General features: G+C 44.1%; 1 protein-coding gene across 1 annotated transcript; it reads right to left on the minus strand.

Moving 5' to 3' along the window:
- Positions 1–548: 548 nt before the first annotated feature.
- slc2a11l (solute carrier family 2 member 11, like) lies at positions 549–25,612 on the minus strand. Its single transcript, XM_041850165.2, has 12 exons — positions 25,589–25,612; positions 25,308–25,406; positions 24,853–25,013; positions 24,558–24,682; positions 24,276–24,405; positions 24,020–24,168; positions 23,618–23,805; positions 21,865–21,975; positions 1,888–1,989; positions 1,566–1,641; positions 1,349–1,476; positions 549–1,146 (listed from the first exon to the last, which is right to left on the minus strand). Exons 1-12 carry the CDS (start codon positions 25,610–25,612, stop codon positions 928–930), a joined length of 1,512 nt encoding a protein of 503 aa, XP_041706099.1. The 3' UTR covers positions 549–927.
- Between the last annotated feature and the right edge of the window lie 1,007 nt (positions 25,613–26,619).

Genomic DNA, 26,619 nt, shown 5'->3' on the forward strand with positions numbered 1-26,619 from the left:
TTTTTGGTTCCAACCGCGGTGTCTTTGTGAGACGTGGTGTGGGTGAACGGATGATCTCCGCATGTGTAGTTCCCACCGTAAAGCATGGAGGAGGAGGTTATGGTGTTGGGGTGCTTTGCTGGTGACACTATCTGTGATGTATTTAGAATTCAAGGCACACTTAACCAGCATGGCTACCACAGCATTCTGCAGTGATACGCCATCCCAGCTGGTTTGGGCTTAGTGGGACTGTCATTTGCCTGATACTGTATATATATAAAATATTTTTTTCTCATGAATATAGGTGACAGTAGACATACATTTCCAAAAAATACTCTCAAAGTGAGTGTAATAAATCAGACAGATAAGCTATGCATGGCAGCCCTGCTGACTCAAGGCGAGCTGATTGAATCATGCTAAATGTATGTACCTTGTTCATCAGTAAAGTACATACAGTATGCTGACTTTACAAGTGGGTGTCAGAGGTAAACCGAAAGGTCGCTGGTTCTAATCCCCGAGCCGACTGGGTGAAAAATCTGTCGATGTACCCTTAAGCAAGGCACTTAACCCTAATTGCTCCTGTAAGTCGCTCTGGATAAGAGCGTCTGTTAAATGACTAAAATGTAAAATGTAAATGTAAAACCTCTCCCTCCCTGATTAGTGTCTGTATGCCTGGGGCCAGAGCCTGATAATGACAGAGACCTTGGCCTGCTCACACTACTAAAACTACTTTAATAGGTGACCCAGAGAGGTAACAGTTTTATCATTTGATGCTTACCATCCTAAAGGTCAAAATGATTGATTTGCAATCAAGATGACAGCAGACTGGAAATGGCATGGGTGTGTGGGGCAAATGTTAACAGAGGGGTTTTCACAAAGACAATGTTTTAACAGGAACGACAAAACAATGTGCAAGTCAGACACACTGTCATTGATTATGGCAAGTGTTCAGAATTTGGTGGTTGTGCATGCCTTGATATGACTGGGTTCAGGAGATCTCGTCTTTCCCTCCCCCGAGGATCCCCTGTTGGGATGCATCCTCTGAAACGCGGCCGTGATCTCCATGATGGTGCAGTTCTTGGTCTCAGGCACGTTGTACCACACAAACACCCCAGACAGGAAACAGAAGATGAAGAAAATCAGGAAACAAAAGTAGTCCAAATTCGCCTGTGTATAAGAACATACTGTAAGTGTATGTGTGTGACATCAGCTGCCACGGTCGAACTTATCAAATAAGAGTACCTTTACCTATGTAATTACTACGTAATTACAATTTAGGTACTCAGAGTCACATAATACTTAAGGTACAACTGTTACACCTGTTTGCGGTTTGTGTATATGATAAGATATGAGAAGCTGAAGTGCTCACCACTATGAGGGGGAAGAGCATCCCCAGGAGGAAGAGGCCCAGCCAGTTGAGGGTGCAGCCAATGGTGAAGGCAGCTGATTTGAACGACTGGTTGAAGATTTCTCCAGGTAGAGCCACTGTCACTCCAGCTAAGAGCAATGAACAATGAAAATACCAGATAAATAAGTTGATCCATTTTTTGGCTTGGCTTAGTCATACGTCAGGGTATACGACCCACCTGGTCCACTGGAGAAGAAGAAGATGAAGATGAAGATGAGAACCATACTGCAGTAAGGCATCCAGGAGACTTGGATCTGAACAACAAACAACAAAAGGTGTAACTTATTAATGAGCCATTGTTGTTTCCACCCACTGTAAAACATTGATGTAACCCAGTGATAATATATAGGGACATTCTGTGAACTTTAGAGATAGATGACATGCCTCAGAGAATTCCATTCTTTCATTTGTAATGAGTATTGTTCCATTCGTGGTAAAGATGTCACCCACATACTATGTAGTTGATGACAGAGCAGTGTGTTGCTTAAGGTTTGACTTACCTGCAGGTAGAGTGTAAGGGTCAGGAGACCCAGGGTAACTGCCATGCATAGGTAACCCCTATAGAGCATTAGCTTCTTTCCTGTGCTCTCAATCACCATCACCTGTCATACCAAAGGGGGGTTAACTATCAGTGTCAAGTAGTGACAGTAGGAATTTCACTCAACATACAGTTGAAGTCGGAAGTTTACATACACCTTAGCCAAATACATTTAAACTCAGTTTTTCACAATTCCTGACATTTAATACTAGTAAATAGGCCCTCCTGTAGCTCAGTAAGTAGAGCATGGCGCTTGCAACGCCAGGGTTGTGGGTTCGATTCCCACAGGGGGCCAGTATGAAAAATGTATGCACTCACTAACTGTAAGTCGCTCTGGATAAGAGTGTCTGCTAAATGACTAAAATGTAAATGTAAAAATTCCCTGTCTTAGATCAGTTAGGATCACCACTTTATTTTAAGAATGTGAAATGTCAGAATAATAGTAGAGAGAATGATTTATTTCAGCTTTAATTTCTTTCATCACATTCCCAGTGGGTCAGAAGTTCACATACACTCAATTAGTATTTGGTAGCATTGCCTTTAAATTGTTTAACTTGGGTCAAACGTTTCGGGTAGCCTTCCACAAGCTTCTCACAATAAGTTGGGTGAATTTTGGCCCATTCCTCCTGACAGAGCTGGTGTAACTGAGTCAGGTTTGTAGGCCTCCTTGCTCGCACACGCTTTTTCAGTTATGCCCACAAATGTTCTATAGGATTGACGTCAGGGCTTTGTCATGGCCACTCCAATACCTTGACTTTGTTGTCCTTAAGCCATTTTGCCACAACTTTGGAAGTATGCTTGGGGTCATTGTCCATTTGGAAGACCCATTTGCGACCAAGCTTTAACTTCCTGACTGATGTCTTGAGATGTTGCTTCAATATATTCACATAATTTTCCTTCCTCATGATGCCATCTATTTTGTGAAGTGCACCAGCCCCTCCTGCAGCAAAGCACCCCCACAGCATGATGCTGCCACCCCCGTTCTTTGCGGTTGGGATGGTGTTCTTCAGCTTGCAAGCGTCCCCCTTTTTCCTCCAAACATAACGATGGTCATTATGGCCAAACAGTTCTATTTTTGTTTCATCAGACCAAAGGACATTTCTCCAAAAAGTACGATCTTTGTCCCCATGTGCAGTTGCAAACCGTAGTCTGGCTTTTTTATGGCGGTTTTGGAGCAGTGGCTTCTTCCTTGCTGTGCAGCCTTTCAGGTTATGTCGATATAGGACTCGTTTTACTGTGGATATAGATACTTTTGTACCTGTTTCCTCCAGCATCTTCACAAGGTCCTTTGCTGTTGTTCTGGGATTGATTTGCACTTTTCGCACCAAAGTACGTTCATCTCTAGGAGACAAAACGCGTCTCCTTCCTGAGTGGTATGACGGCTGCGTGGTCCCATGGTGTTTATACTTGCGTACTATTGTTTGTACAGATGAACTTTCAGGCGTTTGGAAATTGCTCCCAAGGATGAACCAGACTTGTGGAGGTCTACAATATTTTTGCTGAGGTCTTGGCTGATTTCTTGTGGAGGTCGACAATTATTTTTAGATTTCTTTAGATTTTCCCATGATGTCAAGCAAAGAGGCACTGAGTTTGAAGGTAGGCCTTGAAATACATCCACAGGTACACCTCCAATTGACTCAAATGATGTCAATTAGCCTATCAGAAGCTTCTAAAGCCATGACATCATTTTCTGGAATTTTCCAAGCTGTTTAAAGGCACAGTCAACTTAGTGTAACTTCTGACCCACTGGAATTGTGATACAGTGAATTATAAGTGAAATAATCTGTCTGTAAACAATTGTTGGAAAAATTAATTGTGTCATGCACAAAGTAGATGTCCTAACCGACTTGCCAAAACTATCGTTTGTTAACAAGAAATTTGTGGAGTGGTTGAAAAACGAGTTTTAATGACTCCAACCTAAGTGTATGTAAACTTCCGACTTCAACTGTAAATTTACATTACATTTACATTTTAGTCATTTAGCAGACACTCTTATCCAGAGCGACTTACAGTTAGTGCATACATTTTCATACTGGCCCCCCGTGGGAAACGAACCCACAACCCTGGCGTTGCAAGCGCCATGCTCTACCAACTGAGCTACAGGAGACTACTACTTGTCAAACACAGAGAACTGATACTGTATACTGGATGTTGGGGTGGGATTGGCATGGGGTGTGGGGGGGTCTGTGGGTGGCTTTTGATATTTTTTTGATATTCATTTCTTACTCATTGGTAGGAAGAAGTTTGATCCAAATCGGATGTTGGGTACTATATTTCTTAAATATGATCTGAATCCTATCAATTAAAAACGGCCAATTTGGGTGCAATCAACCAGCCCAACTTCGCCAAGATAAAACTACACCCCAACAAAACAACGCTCCAGGAATGCCAATCTGACCCGCCTCCAATTAAATAAACAACTTCAGAACTATCAGATGGTGGGTGTCATGGCTTGCTGAAATGACATGGAACGACTCGCTCTCCTTCTCAGTCAGAGTCGCTCCAAAATAAATAAATAAATGACACGCCACTTCAACTGTGATACAAAAAGCGGCATCGGTGTGCTTTAGGGCCATGAGGACGCCTCAGTGCAGTCAGGTAGGCTGTTTGGTGGTTTCAGACGGCTGGATTTAGGACCACGCGGACACCACAGAGCGTGCGAACAGAGGCAGCTGTTGTCTGTGTGTGTTGTGCTTTTTCTCCGAGTTGTAAAAGCAAGCAGAACAGAAATTGGCTACTCTTTATTTGACTGATTATTTGATATTATCTGTTCAGTGATCCTGCCGACCAAGGCCGGGTCTGAGGAGCTGCTTGGCGTAGCAGCTAGCCTAGTTGCAAGCTAGCTGCCTATCAAGCTAGCAGGTTTTTCTTGAGGGCTTGAACGCAGCCTGCAACACGGTTAGCCATTTTGGCTGGGACCGCGGATTGCCCCGGGCTTGTGGCGGTCTAGATCCTGCTGTTTGTTGTTTCCAATCTTCCCTGTGACCTGCCCTGTGTGGAATTGTGAGGAGTAACAGTGTAACTTACGTTGCTACCATGACAAAGACCAAAGCCGGCAGGAGTACCGTTGAGGACAGTGTTGTCACTCTATCACAGGTGAAGGATCTTTTAAACAAACAAAAATAGTTCAACAAGCAGTTGTTACTACAACAAGAAAATAGTTTCAAGTGTTGTGTCCAAATACTGGTGGAGTCAACTAATAAAATAATGGACGACCTGACCAGAGAGATCCAGGACCTAAAGAACAGCTCCCAGGGTCAGCTCGATGAGTTTAAACAGGAGAACGGCAAGATGACAGCAATCTGTAAATCATTGAGAGAGGACATCAGTTCTGTTTGGGAATCCATGATAACAATGATGGAGAAATCAGATTATCTCGAGAAACAATCAAGGCGGAACAACATGGTTGTGGACGGAATTGCAAAATCTCCATGAGACCTGGATGGCATCTGAGGACAAAGTAAGGGAAATGATCTCTGAGAAACTGAAAATGGACCACAGGAAGATTGAGGTGGAGTGCGCCCACAAGATTGGAAACCCCACCACCGGCCCAGGTGACAGGCCCATGCCGATAGTGGTCAAGTTCCTGAGGTTCAAGGACAAGGTAGCTGTTCTGGAAAGAGCCAAGAACTCAATGAGGACTATCCTGAAGCTGTGTACCATAAGAGGAAATAACTTATCCCAGCCATGAAAGCCGCCAGAGTGCGTGGGGACATTGCTTACATCCGCTATGACAGGCTTATTGTCCACCCTCCCAAAAGCCTGGAAGGGATGAGAAAGCCAAGCCTATGGGTTCGTAGCTTCAACCTCGCAGCACACACACACACACACCAGCTGATTAATGGACTGCTGAATGTATATTTATTTATCTTGCTTTGTTTGCTCTTTTCCATATTATGTCTATTTTTATTTTTATTTTATTTTTTTCACCTTTATTTAACCAGGTAAGCCAGTTGAGAACAAGTTCTCATTTACAACTGCGACCTGGCCAAGATAAAGCAAAGCAGTGCGATAAAAACAACAACACAGAGTTACATATGGGGTAAAACAAAACATGAAGTCAAAAATACAACAGAAAATATATATACAGTGTGTGCAAATGTAGCAAGTTATGGAGGTAAGGCAATAAATAGGCTATAGTGCAAAATAATTACATTAACACTGGAATGATAGATGTGCAAGAGATGATGTGCAAATAGAGATGCTGGGGTGCAAATGAGCAAAATAAATAACAATATGGGGATGAGGTAGTTGGGTGGGCTAATTTCAGATGGCCTGTGTACAGGTGCAGTGATCGGTAAGGTGCTCTGACAACTGATGCTTAAAGTTAGTGAGGGAGATAAGAGTCTCCAGCTTCAGAGATTTTTGCAATTCGTTCCAGTCATTGGCAGCAGAGAACTGGAAGGAATGGCGGCCAGAGGAGGTGTTGGCTTTGGGGATGACCAGTGAGATATACCTGCTGGAGCGCATATTACGGGTGGGTGTTGCTATGGTGACCAATGAGCTAAGATAAGGCGGGGATTTGCCTAGCTGTGATTTATAGATGGCCTGGAGCCAGTGGGTTTGGCGACGAATATGTAGTGAGGACCAGGCAACAAGAGCGTACAGGTCCCAGTGGTGGGTAGTATATGGGGCTTTGGTGACAAAACGGATGGCACTGTGATAGACAACATCCAATTTGCTGAGTAGAGTGTTGGAGGCTATTTTGTAAATGACATCACCGAAGTCAAGGATCGGTAGGATAGTCAGTTTTACGAGGGCATGTTTGGCAGCATGAGTGAAGGAGGCTTTGTTGCGAAATAGGAAGCCGATTCTAGATTTAACTTTGGATTGGAGATTCTTAATGTGAGTCTGGAAGGAGAGTTTACAGTCTAACCAGACTCCTAGGTATTTGTAGTTGTCCACATACTCTAGGTCAGACCCGTCGAGAGTAGTGATTCTAGTCGGGTGGGCGGGTGCCAGCAGCGTTCGATTGAAGAGCATGCATTTAGGTTTACTAGTGTTTAAAAGCAGTTGGAGGCTACTGAAGGAGTGTTGTATGGCATTGAAGCTCGTTTGGAGGTTTGTTAACACAGTGTCCAATGAAGGGCCAGATGTATACAAAATGGTGTCGTCTGCGTAGAGGTGGATCTGAGAGTCACCAGCAGCAAGAGCGACATCATTGATATACACAGAGAAAAGAGTCGGCCCAAGAATTGAACCCTGTGGCCCCCCCATAGAGACTGCCATAGGTCCAGACAACAGGCCCTCCGATTTGACACATTGAACTCTATCTGAGAAGTAGTTGGTGAACCAGGCGAGCCAGTCACTTGAGAAACCAAGGCTATTTAGTCTGCCAATAAGAATGCGGTGGTTGACAGAGTCGAAAGCCTTGGCCAGGTCGATGAAGACGGCTGCACAGTACTGTCTATTATCGATCGCGGTTATAATATTGTTTAGGACCTTGAGCGTGGCTGAGGTGCACCCATGACCAGCTCGGAAACCGGATTGCATAGCGGAGAAGGTACGGTGGGATTCAAAATGGTCGGTGATCTGTTTGTTAACTTGGCTTTCAAAAACTTTCGAAAGGCAGGGCAGGATGGATATAGGTCTGTAAGAGTTTGGATCTAGAGTGTCACCCCCTTTGAAGAGGGGGATGACCGCGGCAGCTTTCCAATCTCTGGGGATCTCAGACGTTACGAAAGAGAGGTTGAACAGGCTAGTAATAGGGGTTGCGACAATTTCGGTGGCTCGTTTTAGAAAGAAAGGGTCCAGATTGTCTAGCCCAGATGATTTGTAGGGGTCCAGATTTTGCAGCTCTTTCAGAACATCAGCTGTCTGAATTTGTGTGAAGGAGAAGCGGGGGGGGGGCATGGGAAAGTTGCAGCGGAGGGTGCAGAGCTGGTGGCCGGGGTAGTGGTATCCAGGTGGAAAGCATGGCCAGCCGTAGCAAAATGCTTGTTGAAATTCTCGATTATTGTAGATTTATCGGTGGTGATAGTGTTTCCTAGTCTCAGTGCAGTGGGCAGCTGGGAGGAGGTGCTCTTATTCTCCATGGACTTTACAGTGTCCCAAAACTTTTTGGAGTTAGTGCTACAGGATGCAAATTTCTGTATGAAAAAGCTAGCCTTTGCTTTCCTAACTGCTTGTGTATTTTGGTTCCTGACCTCCCTGAAAAGTTGCATATCGCGGGGGCTATTTGATGCTAATGCAGTACGCCACAGGATGTTTTTGTGCTGGTCAAGGGCAGTCACGTCTGAGGAGAACCAGGGGCTATATCTGTTCTTAGTTCTGTATTTTTTGAATGGTGCATGTTTATTTCAGATTGAGAGGAAATTACTTTTAAAGAACAACCAGGCATCCTCTACTGACGGAATGAGATCTATATCCATCCAGGATACCTGGGCCAGGTCAATTAGGAAGGCCTGCTCGCTAAAGTGTTTTAGGAAGCGTTTGACAGTGATGAGGGGTGGTCGTTTGTCCGCAGACCCGTTACGGACGCAGGCAATAAGGCAGTGATCGCTGAGATCCTGGTTGAAGACAGCGGAGGTGTATTTAGATGGTAAGTTAGTCAGGATGATATCTATGAGGGTACCCATGTTTACGGATTTAGGGTTGTACCTGGTAGGTTCGTTGATAATTTGTGTGAGATTGAGGGCATCTAGTTTGGATTGTAGGATGGCTGGGGTGTTAAGCATATCCCAATTTAGGTCACCAAGCAGTACGAACTCTGAGGATAAATGGGGGGCAATCAATTCACATATGGTATCCAGGGCACAGCTGGTGGCTGAGGGGGGTCTGTAGCAAGCGGCAACAGTGAGAGACTTATTTCTGGAAAGGTGGATTTTTAGAAGTAGAAGCTCAAACTGTTTGGGCACAGACCTGGATAGTATGATAGAGCTCTGCAGGCTATCTCTACAGTAGATTGCAACTCCACCCCCTTTGGCAGTTCTATCTAGACAGAAAATGTTGTAGTTGGGGATGGAAATTTCAGAATTTTTGGTGGCCTTCCTAAGCCAGGATTCAGACACTGCTAGAACATCAGGGTTGGCGGAGTGTGCTAACGCAGTGAATAACTCAAACTTAGGAAGTAGACTTCTGATGTTAACGTGCAGAAAACCAAGGCTTTTACGGTTACAGAAGCCAACAAATGATAGCTCCTGGGGAGTAGGAGTGATACTGGGGCCTGGGTTAGACTTTACATCACCAGAGGAACAGAGGAGGACTAGAATAAGGATACGGCTAAAGGCTTTAAAAACTGGTCTTCTAGTGCATTGGGTACAGAGAATAAAGGGGGCAGATTTCCGGGCATTGTAGAAAAGATTGAGGGCATTATGTACAGACAAGGATATGGAAGGATATGAGTACAGTGGAGGTAAACCTAAGCGTTGGGTAACAATGAAAGAGATAGCATCACTGGAGGCACCGATTGAGCCGGTCTCGGCGTGTATGGGGGGTGGAACAAAGGAACTATTTGAGGCAGTTTGAGAAGGACTATAATAAGAACTAACCCAAACAGCAATAGGCTAGGCATATTGACATGGGAGAGAGGCATAACGCAATCACAGGTGTTATTAGAGAGAGCTAAGACAACAACTGGTAATGGCGATAAAGTTTGGGCTGAGGCTAAACAGAATAAACAGGACAGGGTACCGTGTAAAGGAACAGTCCAGCAGGCATCAGCTGTGCAGCTGAGTGATCATAAGGTCCAGTGAACAGCAATATGTGAGTCCGAGAGCAGTTCAAATTGGTGCTTCAGCACAGCGAGCAGGAAGCACGGTTGTAGTTTGCGTGTGCTAGCGGGCCGGGGCTAGCAGATGGATCTTCGTGGTCGTCGTAACGGGAAGCCTGTTGAAACTACAGATGATTACATCGGCAGACCAGTCGTGATGGATCGGCAGGGCTCCGTGTCGACTCTAGGAGGTCCCGTCCCGTTGACAGAGAGGTAGATAGCCGGGAGATGTGCTTGACTCAAGGCTAGCTCAAGGCTGATTAGCCAACAACAACGTTCATATGGTTGCAGCTAGCTAGTTGCGATTATCAAGTCCAGTGATTCAGTGATTCTGGGTCGATAATAGCAGACTGGCCGATAATAGTCCAGACTAGAGCTGGCTGGTAGGTAGTGCAGGCCACGGACAATGGAGAAAAAGCTGCTAACGGTGGCTAATAGCAAGTAGCTAGTTAGCTGGTTAGCTGGCTACTCCCGTCCGGTAGACAGAGAGGTAGATAGCCGGGGCTAGCTCAAGGCTCAAGGCTAACTGGTGCTACGGGGGCAGTGGTAATTAGCCTACAGCAACATCCATTCGACATCCATTCGGTTGCGGCTAGCTAGATCCGGTGTTAAGGTCCAGTGATTCAGTTATTCCGGCAGAAAATCCAATGTTCTGGGTGAAAACTGCTAACGGTGGCTAATAGCAAGTAGCTAGTTAGCTAGCTAGTTAGCTGGCTGGCTAGTTTCAACTGGAGATTCTAGATAAAGGTGAGTAAATAATAGAATCCGTTCCACATTGAGTGAGGCGGTTTGCATGAAAGTATATTTAGTAGTAGGATGAAAAGTGTGATATGGAAATACACTGCTCAAAAAAATAAAGGGAACACTAAAATAACACATCCTAGATCTAAATGAATGAAATAATCTTATTAAATACTTTTTTCTTTACATGTGCTGACAACAAAATCACACAAAAATTATCAATGGAAATCAAATTTATCAACCCATGGAGGTCTGGATTTGGAGTCACCCTCAAAATTAAAGTGGAAAACCACACTACAGGCTGATCCAACTTTGATGTAATGTCCTTAAAACAAGTCAAAATGAGGCTCAGTAGTGTGTGTGGCCTCCACGTGCCTGTATGACCTCTCTACAACGCCTGGGCATGCTCCTGATGAGGTGGCGGATGGTCTCCTGAGGGATCTCCTCCCAGTCTTGGACTAAAGCATCCACCAACTCCTGGACAGTCTGTGGTGCAACGTGGCGTTGGTGGATGGAGCGAGACATGATGTCCCAGATGTGCTCAATTGGATTCAGGTCTGGGGAACGGGCGGTCCATAGCATCAATGCCTTCCTCTTGCAGGAACTGCTGACACACTCCAGCCACATGAGGTCTAGCATTGTCTTGCATTAGGAGGAACCCAGGGCCAACCGCACCAGCATACGCTCACAAGGGGTCTGAGGATCTCATCTCGGTACCTAATGGCAGTCAGGCTACCTCTGGCGAGCACATGGAGGGCTGTGCGGCCCCCCAAAGAAATGCCACCCCACACCATGACTGACCCACCGCCAAACCGGTCATGCTGGAGGATGTTGCAGGCAGCAGAACGTTCTCCACAGCGTCTCCAGACTCTGTCACGTCTGTCACATGTGCTCAGTGTGAACCTGCTTTCATCTGTGAAGAGCACAGGGCGCCAGTGGCGAATTTGCCAATCTTGGTGTTCTCTGGCAAATGCCAAACATCCTGCACGGTGTTGGGCTGTAAGCACAACCCCCACCTGTGGACGTCGGGCCCTCATACTACCCTCATGGAGTCTGTTTTTGACCGTTTGAGCAGACACATGCACATTTGTGGCCTGCTGGAGGTCATTTTGCAGGGCTCTGGCAGTGCTCCTCCTGCTCCTCCTTGCACAAAGGCGGAGGTAGCAGTCCTGCTGCTGGGTTGTTGCCCTCCTACGGCCTCCTCCACGTCTCCTGATGTACTGGCCTGTCTCCTGGTAGCGCCTCCATGCTCTGGACACTACGCTGACAGACACAGCAAACCTTCTTGCCACAGCTCGCATTGATGTGCCATCCTGGATGAGCTGCACTACCTGAGCCACTTGTGTGGGTTGTAGACTCCGTCTCATGCTACCACTAGAGTGAAAGCACCGCCAGCATTCAAAAGTGACCAAAACATCAGCCAGGAAGCATAGGAACTGAGAAGTGGTCTGTGGTCACCACCTGCAAAACCAGTCCTTTATTGGGGGTGTCTTGCTAATTGCCTATAATTTCCACCTGTTGTCTATTCCATTTGCACAACAGCATGTGAAATTTATTGTCAATCAGTGTTGCTTCCTAAGTGGACAGTTTGATTTCACAGAAGTGTGATTGACTTGGAGTTACATTGTGTTGTTTAAGTGTTCCCTTTATTTTTTTTTGAGCAGTGTATATACGTAAAATACAAAAAAAATACAAAAAACTGGCTATTTACATGGACACACAAGAGAACACGACCGCACTGCTACGCTATCTTTGGTAAACCTATCTCTGATAAGCTACCCAGGAAATGGCTGAAAATAGACCATAATAATATATGTAGCCTTAAAAATAAGGTTAATGAAATCAATAACTTGCTAACATCAGATAACATTAATATATTAGCCATTTCTGAGACTCGCTTAGATAATTCATTTGATGATACAGCAGTAGCAATACAAGGATATAACATCTATAGAAGAGACAGGAATGCTTATGGGGGAGGTGTTGCTCTATATACAGTTTATTCAGAGCCATATCCCTGTAATGCGTAGAGAAGATCGTATGTCAAGTGTTATTAAAGTGTTGTGGTTGCAGGTTCACCTGGCACATCTAAAGCTTTTTATTTTGGGGTGTTGCTATAGGCCACCAAGTGCTAACAGTCAGTATCTAAATAATATGTGTGAAATGCTTGATAATGTATGTGATGTAAACAGAGAGATCCACTTTCTTGGGGATCTGAATATTGACTGGTTTTCATCAAGCTGTCCGCTCAAGAGGAAGCTTCTCACTGTAACCAGTGCCTGTAATCTGGTTCAGATATTAATCAACCTACCAGGGTGTTTACAAACACTACAGGAACAAGATCAACCACATGTATTGATCACATTTTTACTAATACTGTAGAACTTTGTTCTAAAGCTGTATCCATACCCATTGGATGCAGAGATCACAATATAGTGGCTATATCCAGGAAAGCCAAAGTTCCTAAAATAGTGTATAAGAGATCATACAAAACATTTAGCTGTGACTCTTATGTGGATGATGTCAAAATATTTGTTGGTCTGATGTAAGGAGCATCCAGATGCTGCACTTGATGAATTTATGAAATTGCTTCTTCCAGTTCTTGTTAAGAAACTAACTGTTAGAACTGTTAAGGCTCCATGGATTTATGAGGAATTAAAAAACTGTATAATTGAAAGAGATGGGGCAAAAGGACCGGCTAATAAGTCTGGCTGCACATCTGACTGGCTGACTTAATGCATATTGAGAAATTATGTGACTAAACTCAACAAAGAGAAAAATAAACTGTATTATGAAGCCAAGATGAATGATGGAAAAAAAACTTTGGAGTACTATAAATGAAATTATGGGAAGAAAGACAAATTCAAGTCCATCTTTCATCGAATTAGATGGCTTATTCATCACAAAACAATTTGATGTTGCCAATTATTTTAATGATTACTTCATTGGCAAAGTGGACAAACTTAGGCAGGAAATGCCAACAACAAACAGTGTGCCATCGTATTCATGCACAAAAAACGAATAATTAAAGTAAATCATTGTAAGTTTGAGTTTTGTAAAGTTAGTGTGGGAGAGGTGGAAAAATGATTGTTATCAATCAATAATCACAAACCTCCTGGCATTGACAACTTAGATGGAAAGCTACTGAGGATGGTAGCTACCTCCAACTATAGCCACTCCTATCTGTCATATCTTTAATCTGAGCCTAGAGGAAAGTATTTGTCCTCAGGCCTGGAGGGAAGCCAAAGTCATTCCGCTACCCAAGAGTGGTAAAGCGGCCTTTACTGGTTCTAACAGCAGACCTATCCGCTCTTAGCAAACTGTTGGGAAAAAATGTGTTTGACCAAATACAATGCTATTTCTCTGTAAACAAATGAATAACCGACTTTCAGCATGCTTATAGAGAAGGGCACTCAACATGTAGTGCACTGACACAAATGACTGATGATTCGTTGAAATAAATTAATAAGAAGATGATTGTGGTAGCTGTACTGTTAGATTTCAGTGCAGCCTTTGATATTATTGACCATAACCTATTGAGAAAACGTATGTGTTATGACTTTTCAACCTCTGCCATATCATGGATTCAGAGCTATCTATCTAATAGAACTCTGTTTTTTTTTAAATGGAAGCTTCTCTAATGTCAAACATGCAAAGTGTGGTGTACTGCAGGGCAGCTCTCTAGGCCCTCTACTCTTTTCTATTTTTACCAATGACCTGCCAGTGGCATTAAGCAAAGCATGAGTGTCCATGTATGCTGATGATTCAACCATATACAGTTGAAGTCGGAAGTTTACATACACTTAGGTTGGAGCCATTAAAACTCGTTTTTCAACCACTCCACAAATTTCTTCTTAACAAACTGTCGTTTTGGCAAGTCGGTTAGGACATCTACTTTGTGCATGACACAAGTAATTTTTCCAACAATTGTTTACAGACAGATTATTTCACTTATAATTCACTGTATCACAATTCCAGTGGGTCAGAAGTTTACATACACTAAGTTGACTGTTCCTTTAACATCCTGAGTGGCGCAGTGGTCTAAGGCACTGCATCGCAGTGCTAACTGTGCCACTAGAGATCCTGGTTCGAATCCAGGCTCTGTCGCAGCCGGCCGCGACCAGGAGACTCATGGGCGGCGCACAATTGGCCCAGCGTCGTCCAGGGTAGGGGAGGGAATGGCCGGCAGGGATGTAGCTCAGTTGATAGAGCATGGCGTTTGCAATGCCAGGGTTGTGGGTTTGATTCCCACGGGGGGCAAGTATAAAAAATAAATGTATTCACTAACTGTAAGTCGCTCTGGATAAGAGCGTCTGCTAAATGACTAAAATGTAATGTAAATGTCTTTAAACAGCTTGGAAAATTCCAGAAAATGGACTACGGTTTGCAACTGCACATGGGGACAAAGATCATACTTTTTGGAGAAATGTCCTCTGGTCTGATGAAACAAAAATAGAACTGTTTGGCGATAATGCCCATCGTTATGTTTGGAGGAAAAAGGGGGACGCTTGCAAGCCGAAGAACACCATCCCAACCGTGAAGCACGGGGGTGGCAGCATCATGCTGTGGGGGTGCTTTGCTGCAGGAGGGACTGGTGCACTTCACAAAATAGATGGCATCATGAGGAAGGAAAATTATGTGGATATATTGAAGCAACATCTCAAGACATCAGTCAGGAAGTTAAAGCTTGGTCGCAAATGGGTCTTCCAAATGGACAATGACCCCAAGCATACTTCCAAAGTTGTGGCAAAATGGCTTAAGGACAACAAAGTCAAGGTATTGGAGTGGCCATCACAAACCCTGACCTCAATCCTATAGAAAATGTGTGGGCAGAACTGAAAAAGCGTGTGCTAGAAAGGAGGCCTACAAACCTGACTCAGTTACACCAGCTCTGTCAGGAGGAATGGGCCAAAATTCACCCAACTTATTGTGGGAAGCTTGTGGAAGGCTACCCGAAACGTTTGACCCAAGTTAAACAATTTAAAGGCAATGCTACCAAATACTATTTGAGTGTATGTAAACTTCTGACCCACTGGGAATGTGATGAAAGAAATTAAAGCTGAAATAAATAATTCTCTCTACTATTATTCTGACATTTCACATTCTTAACATAAAGTGGTGAAAAACTTAGTTTAAATGTATTTGGCTAAGGTGTATGTAAACTTCCGACTTCAACTGTACGCATCAGCAACCACAGCTAATTAAGTCACTGAAACCCTTAACAAAGAGTTGCAGTCTGTTTTGTAATGGTTGGCCAGTAATAAACTGGTCCTGAACATCTCTAAAACTAAGAGCATTGTATTTGGTACAAATCAAGTTCTAGACCTCAGCTGAATCTGGTAATGAATGGTGTGGCTGTTGAACAAGTTGAGGAGACTAAATTATTTTGTGTTACCTTAGATTGTAAACTGTCATGGTCAAAACATATAGATTCAGTCGTTGTAAAGATGGGGAGAGGTCTGTCCGTAATAAAGAGACGATCTGCTTTTTTGACACCAAGTCCTTCAGGCTCTAGTTTTATCTTATCTTGATTATTGTCCAGTCATATGGTCAAGTGCTGCATAGAAATACCTAGTTAAGCTGCAGCTGGCCCAGAACGGAGCGGCACGTCTTGCTCTTCATTGTAATCAGAGGGCTAATATTAATACTATGCATGCTAGTTAGCTATGGTGTCATAGTTAGCTAGCTGAATAAAGTGGGTTGAGTCTATTCCTTTAAACATTGAACCGCTGTGGTTCACAACAATTCTGATTTCTAAAGGTGGAAGTTGGGAGAGTTATTGTTCGGGTGGTTCAGTGAAACAATTATAGTTTCTGAGGTGGAAGTTTTGGTGAGGGAGGCCCTGCTCTCTCCTCTCCCAGATGTTTAGTTCATTTCATTCCAATCTCCTCTGCATTATTGTAGCCATTTGCTACAGCCTGTCAACTATGCCTCTGCCTATCCCTGTTCTCTCCCTCTCTGCACAGGCTACACAAACGCCTCACACCGCGTGGCTGCTGCCTCTCTAACCTGGTGGTCCCTGCACGCACCCCACACCTGGAGTTCCAGGTCTCAGGCAGCCTCTGGAACTGCCGTTCTGCTGCCAACAAAGCTGACTTCATCCCCGCCTATGCTAACCTCCAGTCCCTCGACTTCCTGGCGCTGACGGAAACATGGATTACCACTGAAAACACTGCTACTCCTACTGCTCTCTCCTCGTCTGACCATGTGTTCTCGCATACCCCGAGAGCATCTGGTCAGAGGGGTGGTGGCACAGGAATCCTCATCTCTCCCAAGTGGACATTCTCAATTTTTCCCCCTAACCCACCTGTCTATCTCCTCATTTGAATTCCATGCTGTCACAGTCACTAGCCCATTTAAGCTTAATATCCTTGTCATCTATCGCCCTCCAGGTTCCCTTGGAGAGTTCATCAATGAGCTTGACGCCTTGATAAGTTCCTTTCCTGAGGATGGCTCACCCCTCACAGTTTTGGGGGATTTCAACCTCCCTATGTCCACATTTGACTCATTTCTCTCTGCCTCCTTCTTTCCACTCCTCTCCTCTTTTGACCTCACCCTCTCACCGTCCCCCTACTCACAAGGCAGGCAATACGCTTGACCTCATCTTTACTAGATGCTGCTCTTCTACTAATCTCACTGCAACTCCCCTCCATGTCTCCGACCACTACTTTGTTTCCTTTTCTCTCTCGCTCTCCTCCAACACTACTCACTCTGCCCCTACACAGATGGTAATGCGCCGCCGCAACCTTCGCTCTCTCTCTCCCACTACTCTCTCCTCTTCCATCCTATCATCTCTTCCCTCTGCTCAATCCTTCTCCCTCCAATCTCCTGATTCTGCCTCCTCAACCCTCCTCTCCTCCCTTTCTGCATCCTTTGACTCTCTGTGTCCCCTATCCTCCCGGCCGGCTCGGTCCTCCCCTCCAGCTCCGTGGCTTGATGACTCATTGCGAGCTCACAGAACAGAGCTCCGGGCAGCGGAGCGGAAATGGAAGAAAACTAAACTCCCTGCCGACCTGGCATCTTTTCACTCCCTCCTCTCTACATTTTCTTCATCTGTTTCTGCTGCTAAGGCCACTTTCTACCACTCTAAATTCCAAGCATCTGCCTCTAACCCTAGGAAGCTCTTTGCCACATTTTCCTCCCTCCTGAATCCTTGTCCTTCTAGACCTGTCTGCTGCCTTTGATACTGTGAACCATCAGATCCTCCTCTCCACCCTCTCCGAGCTGGGCATCTCCGGCGCGGCTCACTCCTGGATTGCGTCCTACCTGACCGGTCGCTCCTACCAAGTGGCGTGGCGAGAAGCTGTCGCCGCACCACGTGCTCTCACCACTGGTGTCCCCCAGGGCTCAGTTCTAGGCCCTCTCCTTTTCTCCCTATACACCAAGTCACTTGGCTCTGTCATATCCTCACATGGCCTCTCCTATCATTGCTACGCTGACGATACACAACTAATCTTCTCCTTTCCCCCTTCTGATAACCAGGTGGCGAATCGCATCTCTGCATGTCTGGCAGACATATCAGTATGGATGACGGATCACCACCTCAAGCTGAACCCTGGCAAGACGGAGCTGCTCTTCCTCCCGGGGAAGGACTGCCCGTTCCATGATCTCGCCATCACGGTTGACAACTCCGTTGTGTCCTCCTCCCAGAGTGCGAAGAGCCTTGGCGTGACCCTGGACAACACCCTGTCGTTCTCCGCTAACATCAAGGCGGTGACCCGCTCCTGCAGGTTCATGCTCTACAACATTCGGAGAGTACGACCCTGCCTTACACAGGAAGCGGCACAGGTCCTAATCCAGGCACTTGTCATCTCCCGTCTGGATTACTGCAACTCGCTGTTGGCTGGCCTCCCTGCCTGTGCCATTAAACCCCTACAACTCATCCAGAATGCCGCAGCCCGTCTGGTGTTCAACCTTCCCAAGTTCTCTCACGTCACCCCCCTCCTCCGCACACTCCACTGGCTTCCAGTTGAAGCTCGCATCCGTTACAAGACCATGGTGCTTGCCTATGGAGCAGTGAGGGGAACGGCACCTCTGTACCTTCGGGCTCTGATCAGTCCCTACACCCAAACGAGGGCATTGCGTTCATCCACCTCTGGCCTGCTGGCTCCCCTTCCTCTGCGGAAGCATAGTTCCCGCTCAGCCCAGTCAAAACTGTTCGCTGCTCTGGCACCCCAATGGTGGAACAAGCTCCCTCACGACGCCAGGACAGCGGAGTCACTCACCACCTTCCGGAGACATTTGAAACCCCACCTCTTTAAGGAATACCTGGGATAGGATAAAGTAATCCTTCTACCCCCAAAAAAAAAAAAAATTGTAAAGTGGTTATCCCACTGGCTATAGGGTGAATGCACCAATTTGTGAGTCGATCTGGATAAGAGCGTCTGCTAAATGACGTAAATGTGCCCTTGAGCAAGGCACTTAACCCTAATTGCTCCTGTAAGTCGCTCTGGATAAGAGCGTCTGCTAAATGACTAAAATGTAAAATGTAAAATGCCAGTCTCTCTTGGCTAAGAGTTGAGGAAAGACTGACTGCATCCCTTCTTGTTTTTATAAGAAACATTAATGTGTTGGAAATTCCAAATTGTTTGCACAGTCAACTTGCACACAGCATTGATACACACACTTATCCCACCAGACATGCCACCAGGGGTCTTTTCACAGTCCCCAGGTCCAGAGCAAATTCAAGTAAACATACAGTATTATACAGAGCCATGATTGCATGGAATTCCCTTCCATCTTATATAGCGCAGGTGAACAGCAAACCTGTTTTCAAAAAACAAATAAAGCAACAACCTCACGGCACAACGCCTCTCCCACATGTGACCTACTTGTTGTGTGTATGTACTGACATGTACACTACCGTTCAAAGGTTTGGGGTCACTTTTTTTTGGTAAAATAACATCAAATTGATCAGAAATACAGTGTAGACATTGTTAATGTTGTAAATGGCTATTGTAGCTGGAAACAGCTGATTTTTTATGGAATATCTACATAAGCGTACAGAGGCCCGTTATCAGCAACCATCAGTCCTGTGTTCCAATGGCACGTTGTGTTTGCTAATCCAAGTTTATCATTTTAAAAGGCTAATTGATCATTAGAAAACCCTTTTGCAATTATGTTAGCACAGCTGAAAACTGTTGTGCTGATTAAAGAAGCAAAAACTGGAGCATCAGCAATTGTGGGTTCGATTACAGAATCAAAATGGCCAGAAACAAATAACTTTCTTCTGAAACTCGTCAGTCTATTCTTGTTCTGAGAAATAAAGGCTATTCCATGCGAGAAATTGCCAAGAAACTGAAGATCTCGTACAATGCTGTGTACTACTCCCTTCACAGAACAGCGCAAACTGGCTCTAACCAGAATAGAAAGAGGAGTGGGAGGCCCCGGTGCACAACTGAGCAAGAAGACAAATATATTAGAGTGTCTAGTTTGAAAAACAGGTGCCTCACAGGTCCTCAACTGGCAGCTTCATTAAATAGTACCCACAAAACACCAGTCTCAACGTCAACAGTGAAGAGGCGACTCCGGGATGCTGACCTTCTAGGCAGAGTTGCAAAGAAAAAGCCATATCTCAGACTGCCCATCTTAATCTTTTATTTTTATTGGCCAGTCTGAGATATGGCTTTTTCTTTGCAACTCTGCCTACACACATTTCTCAGAACAAGAATAGACTGACGAGTTTCAGAAGTAAGTTCTTTGTTTCTGGACATTTTGAGCCTGTAATCCTCTGCTGGAGGTGTAAAACACAAAAGGGGACATATTTCAATATGTTATGCTATTGTGAAGGCTGGCTGAATTCTGGCAAAGAGTATGTTATTTTATCTCAGCATGTATATAGATCCTCCCTTCTCCCTGTTTTTGTTTGCTTGGAAATATTGATACTGGAGACTTATTGGAAAAATCTGTGTTACCTAGCATTTATAGTGGCTAAGAAATGCATTGCCATTAATGGGAAGGTTGGTTATCCTCCCACAATGCCACAATGGATGGCAGAAATGTCAAGTTATGTATCACTAGATTTGATTTATTACAAGATTAAAGGTATACTGTTCAACTTTCATAAGGTCTGGATGCCTTATATGGAATACTGTATGACAAAAGGAGTCTGTATTGAAAACATGCACACGGCAGGGGAGATACCCATTTAGGCAATCCCTAGCTGCTGGGCTGCTCAGTCCTGTCCCTGGGGGTCTGATGTACTGTTGGTTGTCACTCTGGCCTTGGCCTAACACACCTGAAACCAATAATGAATGTTTCACTAAGATCCTAAAGCTGAGTGGGGTGTGTTGGGTTGGGGCGCTGCAGGGCGGTGGACCCCTAGGGGCAGGACGGGGCGATCAAGCTATATTGTGTGCAAGTAAAAAGAGCTCTACAGTACTATTAGGCCTATGATATGAATTAGTGCCCTCCTTAATTAATGGGACAGTTAAGTATTTTTTCTTCTTTTGGCTCTATACTCCAAAAGTTTGGATTTTAAATCAAACATTGACTATGAAGTTAATGTGCACACTGTCAGCTTTCATTTGAAAGTATTTTCATCCATATGGGTGAACCGTTTAGAAATTACAGCACTTGTTGTACATAGTCCCCCCATTTTATGGGAGCAAAAGTATTGGGACAAATTCACTTGTATGTGTATTAAAGTAGTAAAACGTTAAGTATTTGGTCCCATATTCATAGCACGCAATGACTACATCAGCTTGTGACAAATTTGTTGGATGCATTTGCTGTTTGTTTTGGTTGTGTTTCAGATAATTTTGTGCCCAATAGAAATTAATGGTAAATAATGTATTGTGTCATTCTGGAATCACTTTTATTGTAAATAAGAATATAATATGTTAATAAACACTTCTACATTAATGTGGATGCTACCATGATTACGGATAATCCTGATTGAATCGTGAATAATGATGAGTGAGAAAGTTACAGACGCACAAATATCGTACCCCCAAGACATGCTAACCTCTCACCATTAAAATAACAGGGGAGGTTAGCATTTTTGGGGGGGTATGATATTTGTGCCTATGTGAACCTTCACAGTTCATAAAGGTTAGACCCATGGGGCGGCGCACAATCGGCCCAGCGTCGTCCAGGGTAGGGGAGGGAATGGCTGGCAGGGATGTAGCTCAGTTAATAATAATATAATAATATGCCATTTAGCAGACGCTTTTATCCAAAGCGACTTACAGTCATTCGTGCATACATTTTTGTGTATGGGTGGTCCCGGGGATCGAACCCACTACCTTGGCGTTACAAGCGCCGTGCTCTACCAGCTGAGCTACAGAGGACCACAGTTGGTAGAGCATGGTGTTTGCAACGCCAGGGTTGTGGGTTCGATTCCCACGGGGGGTAAAACAAATAATGTATGCACTCACTAACTGTAAGTCACTCTGGAGAAGAGCGTCTGCTAAATGACTAAAATGTAAATGTAAATATAGGGTTAATAAGGGTTAGTGGTGAGGGATATGGTGAAACACGACTCACACAGGCAATGGAGGTAGAAACCTCACACAGACCGGTTCCCAAAGCAACATAGCGTAACTGGTGTGTGGGGATCCCTGCCGCACGGAACACGTCAAATGAGTAAAGGTACACCTGCAGAGGAGCACAATGACAATGTTTATCACTTAATCAGACATATCTACACTGAACCAAAAATATAAACACCACATGCATCAATGTCAATGATTTTACTGAGTTGCAGTTCATACAGTGCCTTCTGAAAGTATTCAGACCCCTTGACTTTTTCCACATTTTGTTAGGTGCTATCTAGAACCTAAAAGGGTTCTTCAGCTATCCCCATAGGATAACCCTTTGAAGAACCCTTTTTGTTCCAGGTAGAACCCTTTTGGGTTCAATGTAGAACCATTTCCATTCCATGTCATATAGCGTAAGTAAACAGCAAACCTGGTTTCAAAAAACAAATAAAGCAACAACTCACGGCACAACGCCTCTCCCCGATGTGACCTACTTGTTGTGTGTATGTACTGACATATATGTGTAACTGATAGATGCACACACACACACTACATGTTAATGTTTTTAAATGTATGTAAATTGTAAAGTATTTTGTCTGTAATGTCTTTTTTGTTATGTGTCGGACCACAGTAAGACTAGCTGTCGCCACTAGCGTCGGCTAATGGGGATCCTATTAAAACAAAATCAAATATAGCCTAATCATATTATTATCTGTAGTAGAAAGCAATGGGTTAGAAGAAGCCTACATAACCAACCCATAAAGTAAAATGCAACAACAATTGAATTATCCTGCAATAGATGTCATTCAATTGGTAATATACATTTTTGTCCTCTTCTAATGCCTCTTAAAGGGAAAGTAATCTGAGTTTGGGTAATCCAAAAGTTACGTTACTGATTACAATTTTGGACAGGTAACTAGTAACTGTAACGGATTACATTTAGAAAGTAATCTACCCAACCCTGTCCGTAGCTTATGCCTGCCCATACCATAACCCCACCGCCACCATGGGACCCTGGTGAGGACAACGAGCACACAGATGAGCTTCCCTGAGACGGTTTATGACAGTTTGTTCAGAAATTCTTCGGTTGTGCAAACCCACAGTTTCATCAGCTTTCCGGGTGGCTGGTCAAAGACGATCCCGCAGTTGAAGAAGCTGGATGTGGAGATCCTGGGTTGTCTTGGTTTCACGTGGTCTGCGGTTGTGAGGCCGGTTGGACATACTGCTAAATTCTCAAAAATGACGTTGGAGGCGGCTTATTGTAGAGAAATGAACATTCAATTCTCTGGCAACAGCTCTTGGATATTCCTGCAGTCAGCATGTCAATTGCACGCTCCCTCAAAACTTGAGACATCTGTGGCATTGTGTTGTGTGACAAAATTGCACATTTTACAGTGGCCTTTTATTGTCCCCAGCACAAGGTGCACCTGTGTAATGATCATGCTGTTTAATCAGCTTCTTAATATACCACACCTGTCAGGTGGATGGATTATCTTGGCAAAGATAAATGCTCACTAACAGGGATGTCACCAAATTTGTGCACAAAATTTGAGAGAAATTTCTGGGATCTTTTATTTCAGCTCATGAAACATGGGATCAACTCTTTACATCTTGCGTTTATATTTTTGTTCAGTATAACTGAATGGACTTAAGGTAGGTTTTGATCAGACAGTGGCATGCTATGGTACATTTGTATATTTTAACTCCAACTCTTGCTCAAACACACTGTCCTCGTGGACCAACTTCATGCATCAACTCACAGCGTTGATGCCACTGAACTGCAGGGTGGTGAAGGCGACGAGGATGGTGAGGAGCTGCCAGCGTATGGCCTGGTCCAGGATCAGGTCCAACACAGTGTGGCTGCGGACTCCCTTCAAGGAGGCGTGCTCCAGCAGCATCTCCTCCACCTCCGCACTGTGGTCTCTGCTGCCCCACAGCCTGTGGATGGCTACAGGGGGGAAAGGCACAATAAGATACACAAGTGGAAAAGGACATAAAAGCCCAATAAGATAGATTGCTGAGTCAGGCATGATGATGATGATGATGATTGTGAGGATGATTATGATAACACTAATTGCATCAAGTAAATATTTCGTGAGGTAGCTTTCCTTAGGCAACCCATTACCTGTCCATATTCCTCAGAGCTGCACCCAGGTGCTTACCCTTCTCACAGCCCTGGCAGTCGCCCCGGTCCAGTAGCAGGTATTTGGGTGACTCTGGGAGGAGGGGCAGGGTGACGAGCTGGAGCAGGGCGGTCGCACCACTGAAGCCCAGCAACCAGGGCCACCTGTCCTCTGTCCCCAGTAACTCACTGCAAGGACAGAGTACAATATCAAATAAAATCACATAGTGTTTGTTCACCACAGGTTAAACTGATATAAGCGTCCCTGACTGACACACTAGAACCAGATAGCTCACCTGATCCCCAGAAGCTGACCCAAGAACTTCCCCATGGACAGAAAGGTGGCAACAGACACACCCACTATCCCTCGCAGCCTCTTGGGGGCACATTCCACCAGGTACATGGTGTGGACACTGAGGCCAACACCTGCAGCATAAACAAGAAAGGACAAACCTTGTCACAGACACAGCTTGGCAGCATTATTCCTCTAGTGAGATATTAAGACAGGTATAAAGATTACCTTGTTTTGTGGCCTACAAAACGATGGAATCAATTCGTAAGAAGAAAAATCTGCTTACCTGCATTAATGCCGTAGAGGAAACGTCCAACCATGATCATCTCAAAGGACATGGCTGTTTTGCTCAACAGCATCATCCCAGCACCGCCAATGGCAAACAGGTTGTTCAACAACAGGCATCTCTTTCTGGAAAGTGTGGTGGGAAAAAAATCTACATCATTCATGTTCTACTACAACAAATAGTAACCACACCAACACACCTTCAAATAAGAGGCGAAAATCCTTGCATGGCCAGGATGCATACCCCAAGTCCAGGCCCAGTATGAAGCCTAACACTTCCTACTACAACCCCTTACCTCCCATATGCTGATGAAAGGCGGCCGGCACACAGGGACCCGAGAAGGCCCCCGATGCAGAAGATGGAGACGATGAAGGACCAGATGAGAGTCACTTCCCACTGCTCCAGGGATATACTATACCGCTGCAGGCATGTGGTGTTCACCAGCTCCTTTATGAACTACAGTAACACCAAGAGGGTGGCCATGACGTTTGGAGTTGGGTCAGTCAAACATATATGGATCTCAAACAATTTCTCATTTTCCCCCAGAGTTTACATTGGCGCATGTCTCCAACTGAAGTTGTTATTGCTTTGTTTAGAGAAAATAGTGATTCAGAGCTATTACACTCAAGTTTCTATAACATTCATGTAACAACTGTGCTTGTTTTGCAAAGCAACATTTATCTGTTAATACTGACGTGGTGGTCTACTTTTGTCATTTTAATATTTTTGAAGCGGATCTACAGTACTCACAGAAGAAGGTGAAGTCAGGACAGATATATGAAAGCCGAACTGGAATGTCCCACCGATGCCACTAATGAAAATGGCCGCAATAAGAACAGGACTTTCTAACTGCACAGAGAAGAGGAAACATGAGTAAGCCTGCAATGATACACCATAAAAACGAAAATAGCACTAGCAATTATAATTGACAAACACGCAGTGATATAGTTGGGCATTGCGTAGTTATCATTAGTCACAAATGGCCAATCCAAAAAAAATTATACAAGAAAATCACAAATATTGCCACTTACCAGAAGTGTCAAGGCATGTGCCATTGCTAGTCCCTGGTTCAATGCCTTGAATGAGGGTAAATGAAACTCAACTAAAACAGATGCCTAACTGAAAGTGATGAAATGTTAACCTTTGGGATGTGAAGATTATGGAATTTTGGGTAACGATTAATTGTCACGCAAATGGCCAAGGTTAGTCATAATTGTCTTATTTATTTTTTGCTTGTAATTCATCTTTGAAAAATATATACCTAATGAATACAACACAGCGTTGGTGTTACCTCAGTCTAAAAAACAAATGGTTTTGACCATGTTTGGAAATTAAGCTTCTCCTTCCAACTGTGCGGTTCTGCTCTGCTCTAAAAATGATTACCAACTTCACCCTATTTATGTAAAAATGAAAAACTGCTATTGGGTAAAGTATATCTACTTGAATATAAAGTTAAATCCCCCTTCACCTAAAATGAATGTATTAAGATTATAATTGTTGGTTACACGATTATACAATAATTGTGCCAGCCCAAGTTAATGTATACACAGCTGAAATTATTAACCAAAAGTTAACATCAATGCAAACACCCTCCTGTCCCCTCATAAAAACAAATGCACATCCTTGTAGAGAAGAATAAGATCCAACTTCTTATGTGCATCCTGCAATGTCAAGTGGTATCTGGAAAGAGATTCTTACACATTGCACACAATTGACATTAATATAACAATTGATCCAAAATATTTATTTCATTTATACCAATATAAAACATGTTTGTTATTGACAAAGTCATCTTTATCACCACATGGATAATACAATTAAAAGGAGCTAATACAACAACCTTTGAATGAAATAATTTGTTGCGAGGGCAACTGACTCACATACAGTGGGGAGAAGAAGTATTTGATACACTGCCGATTTTGCAGGTTTTCCTACTTACAAAGCATGTAGAGGTCTGTAATTTTTACCATATGTACAAAAATCCAGAAAATCACATTGTATGATTTTTAAGTAATTAATTTTCATTTTATTGCATGACATAAGTATTTGATACATCAGAAAA

The sequence above is a fragment of the Coregonus clupeaformis genome, chromosome 27 (genome assembly GCF_020615455.1).
Source record: "Coregonus clupeaformis isolate EN_2021a chromosome 27, ASM2061545v1, whole genome shotgun sequence".
Lineage (NCBI taxonomy): Eukaryota > Metazoa > Chordata > Actinopteri > Salmoniformes > Salmonidae > Coregonus > Coregonus clupeaformis.

Excerpts from the sequence above, each read along its gene's own strand:
- slc2a11l (XM_041850165.2), bottom strand. The coding sequence starts at position 25,612 with ATGGCACATGCCTTGACACTTCTG. Across the intron at positions 25,014-25,307 it reads TCCTGACTTCACCTTCTTCT|TTCATAAAGGAGCTGGTGAA; the intron begins GTGAGTACTGTA and ends GTGTTACTGTAG. Across the intron at positions 23,806-24,019 it reads CTGCCAGGGCTGTGAGAAGG|CCATCCACAGGCTGTGGGGC; the intron begins GTAAGCACCTGG and ends TCCCCCCTGTAG.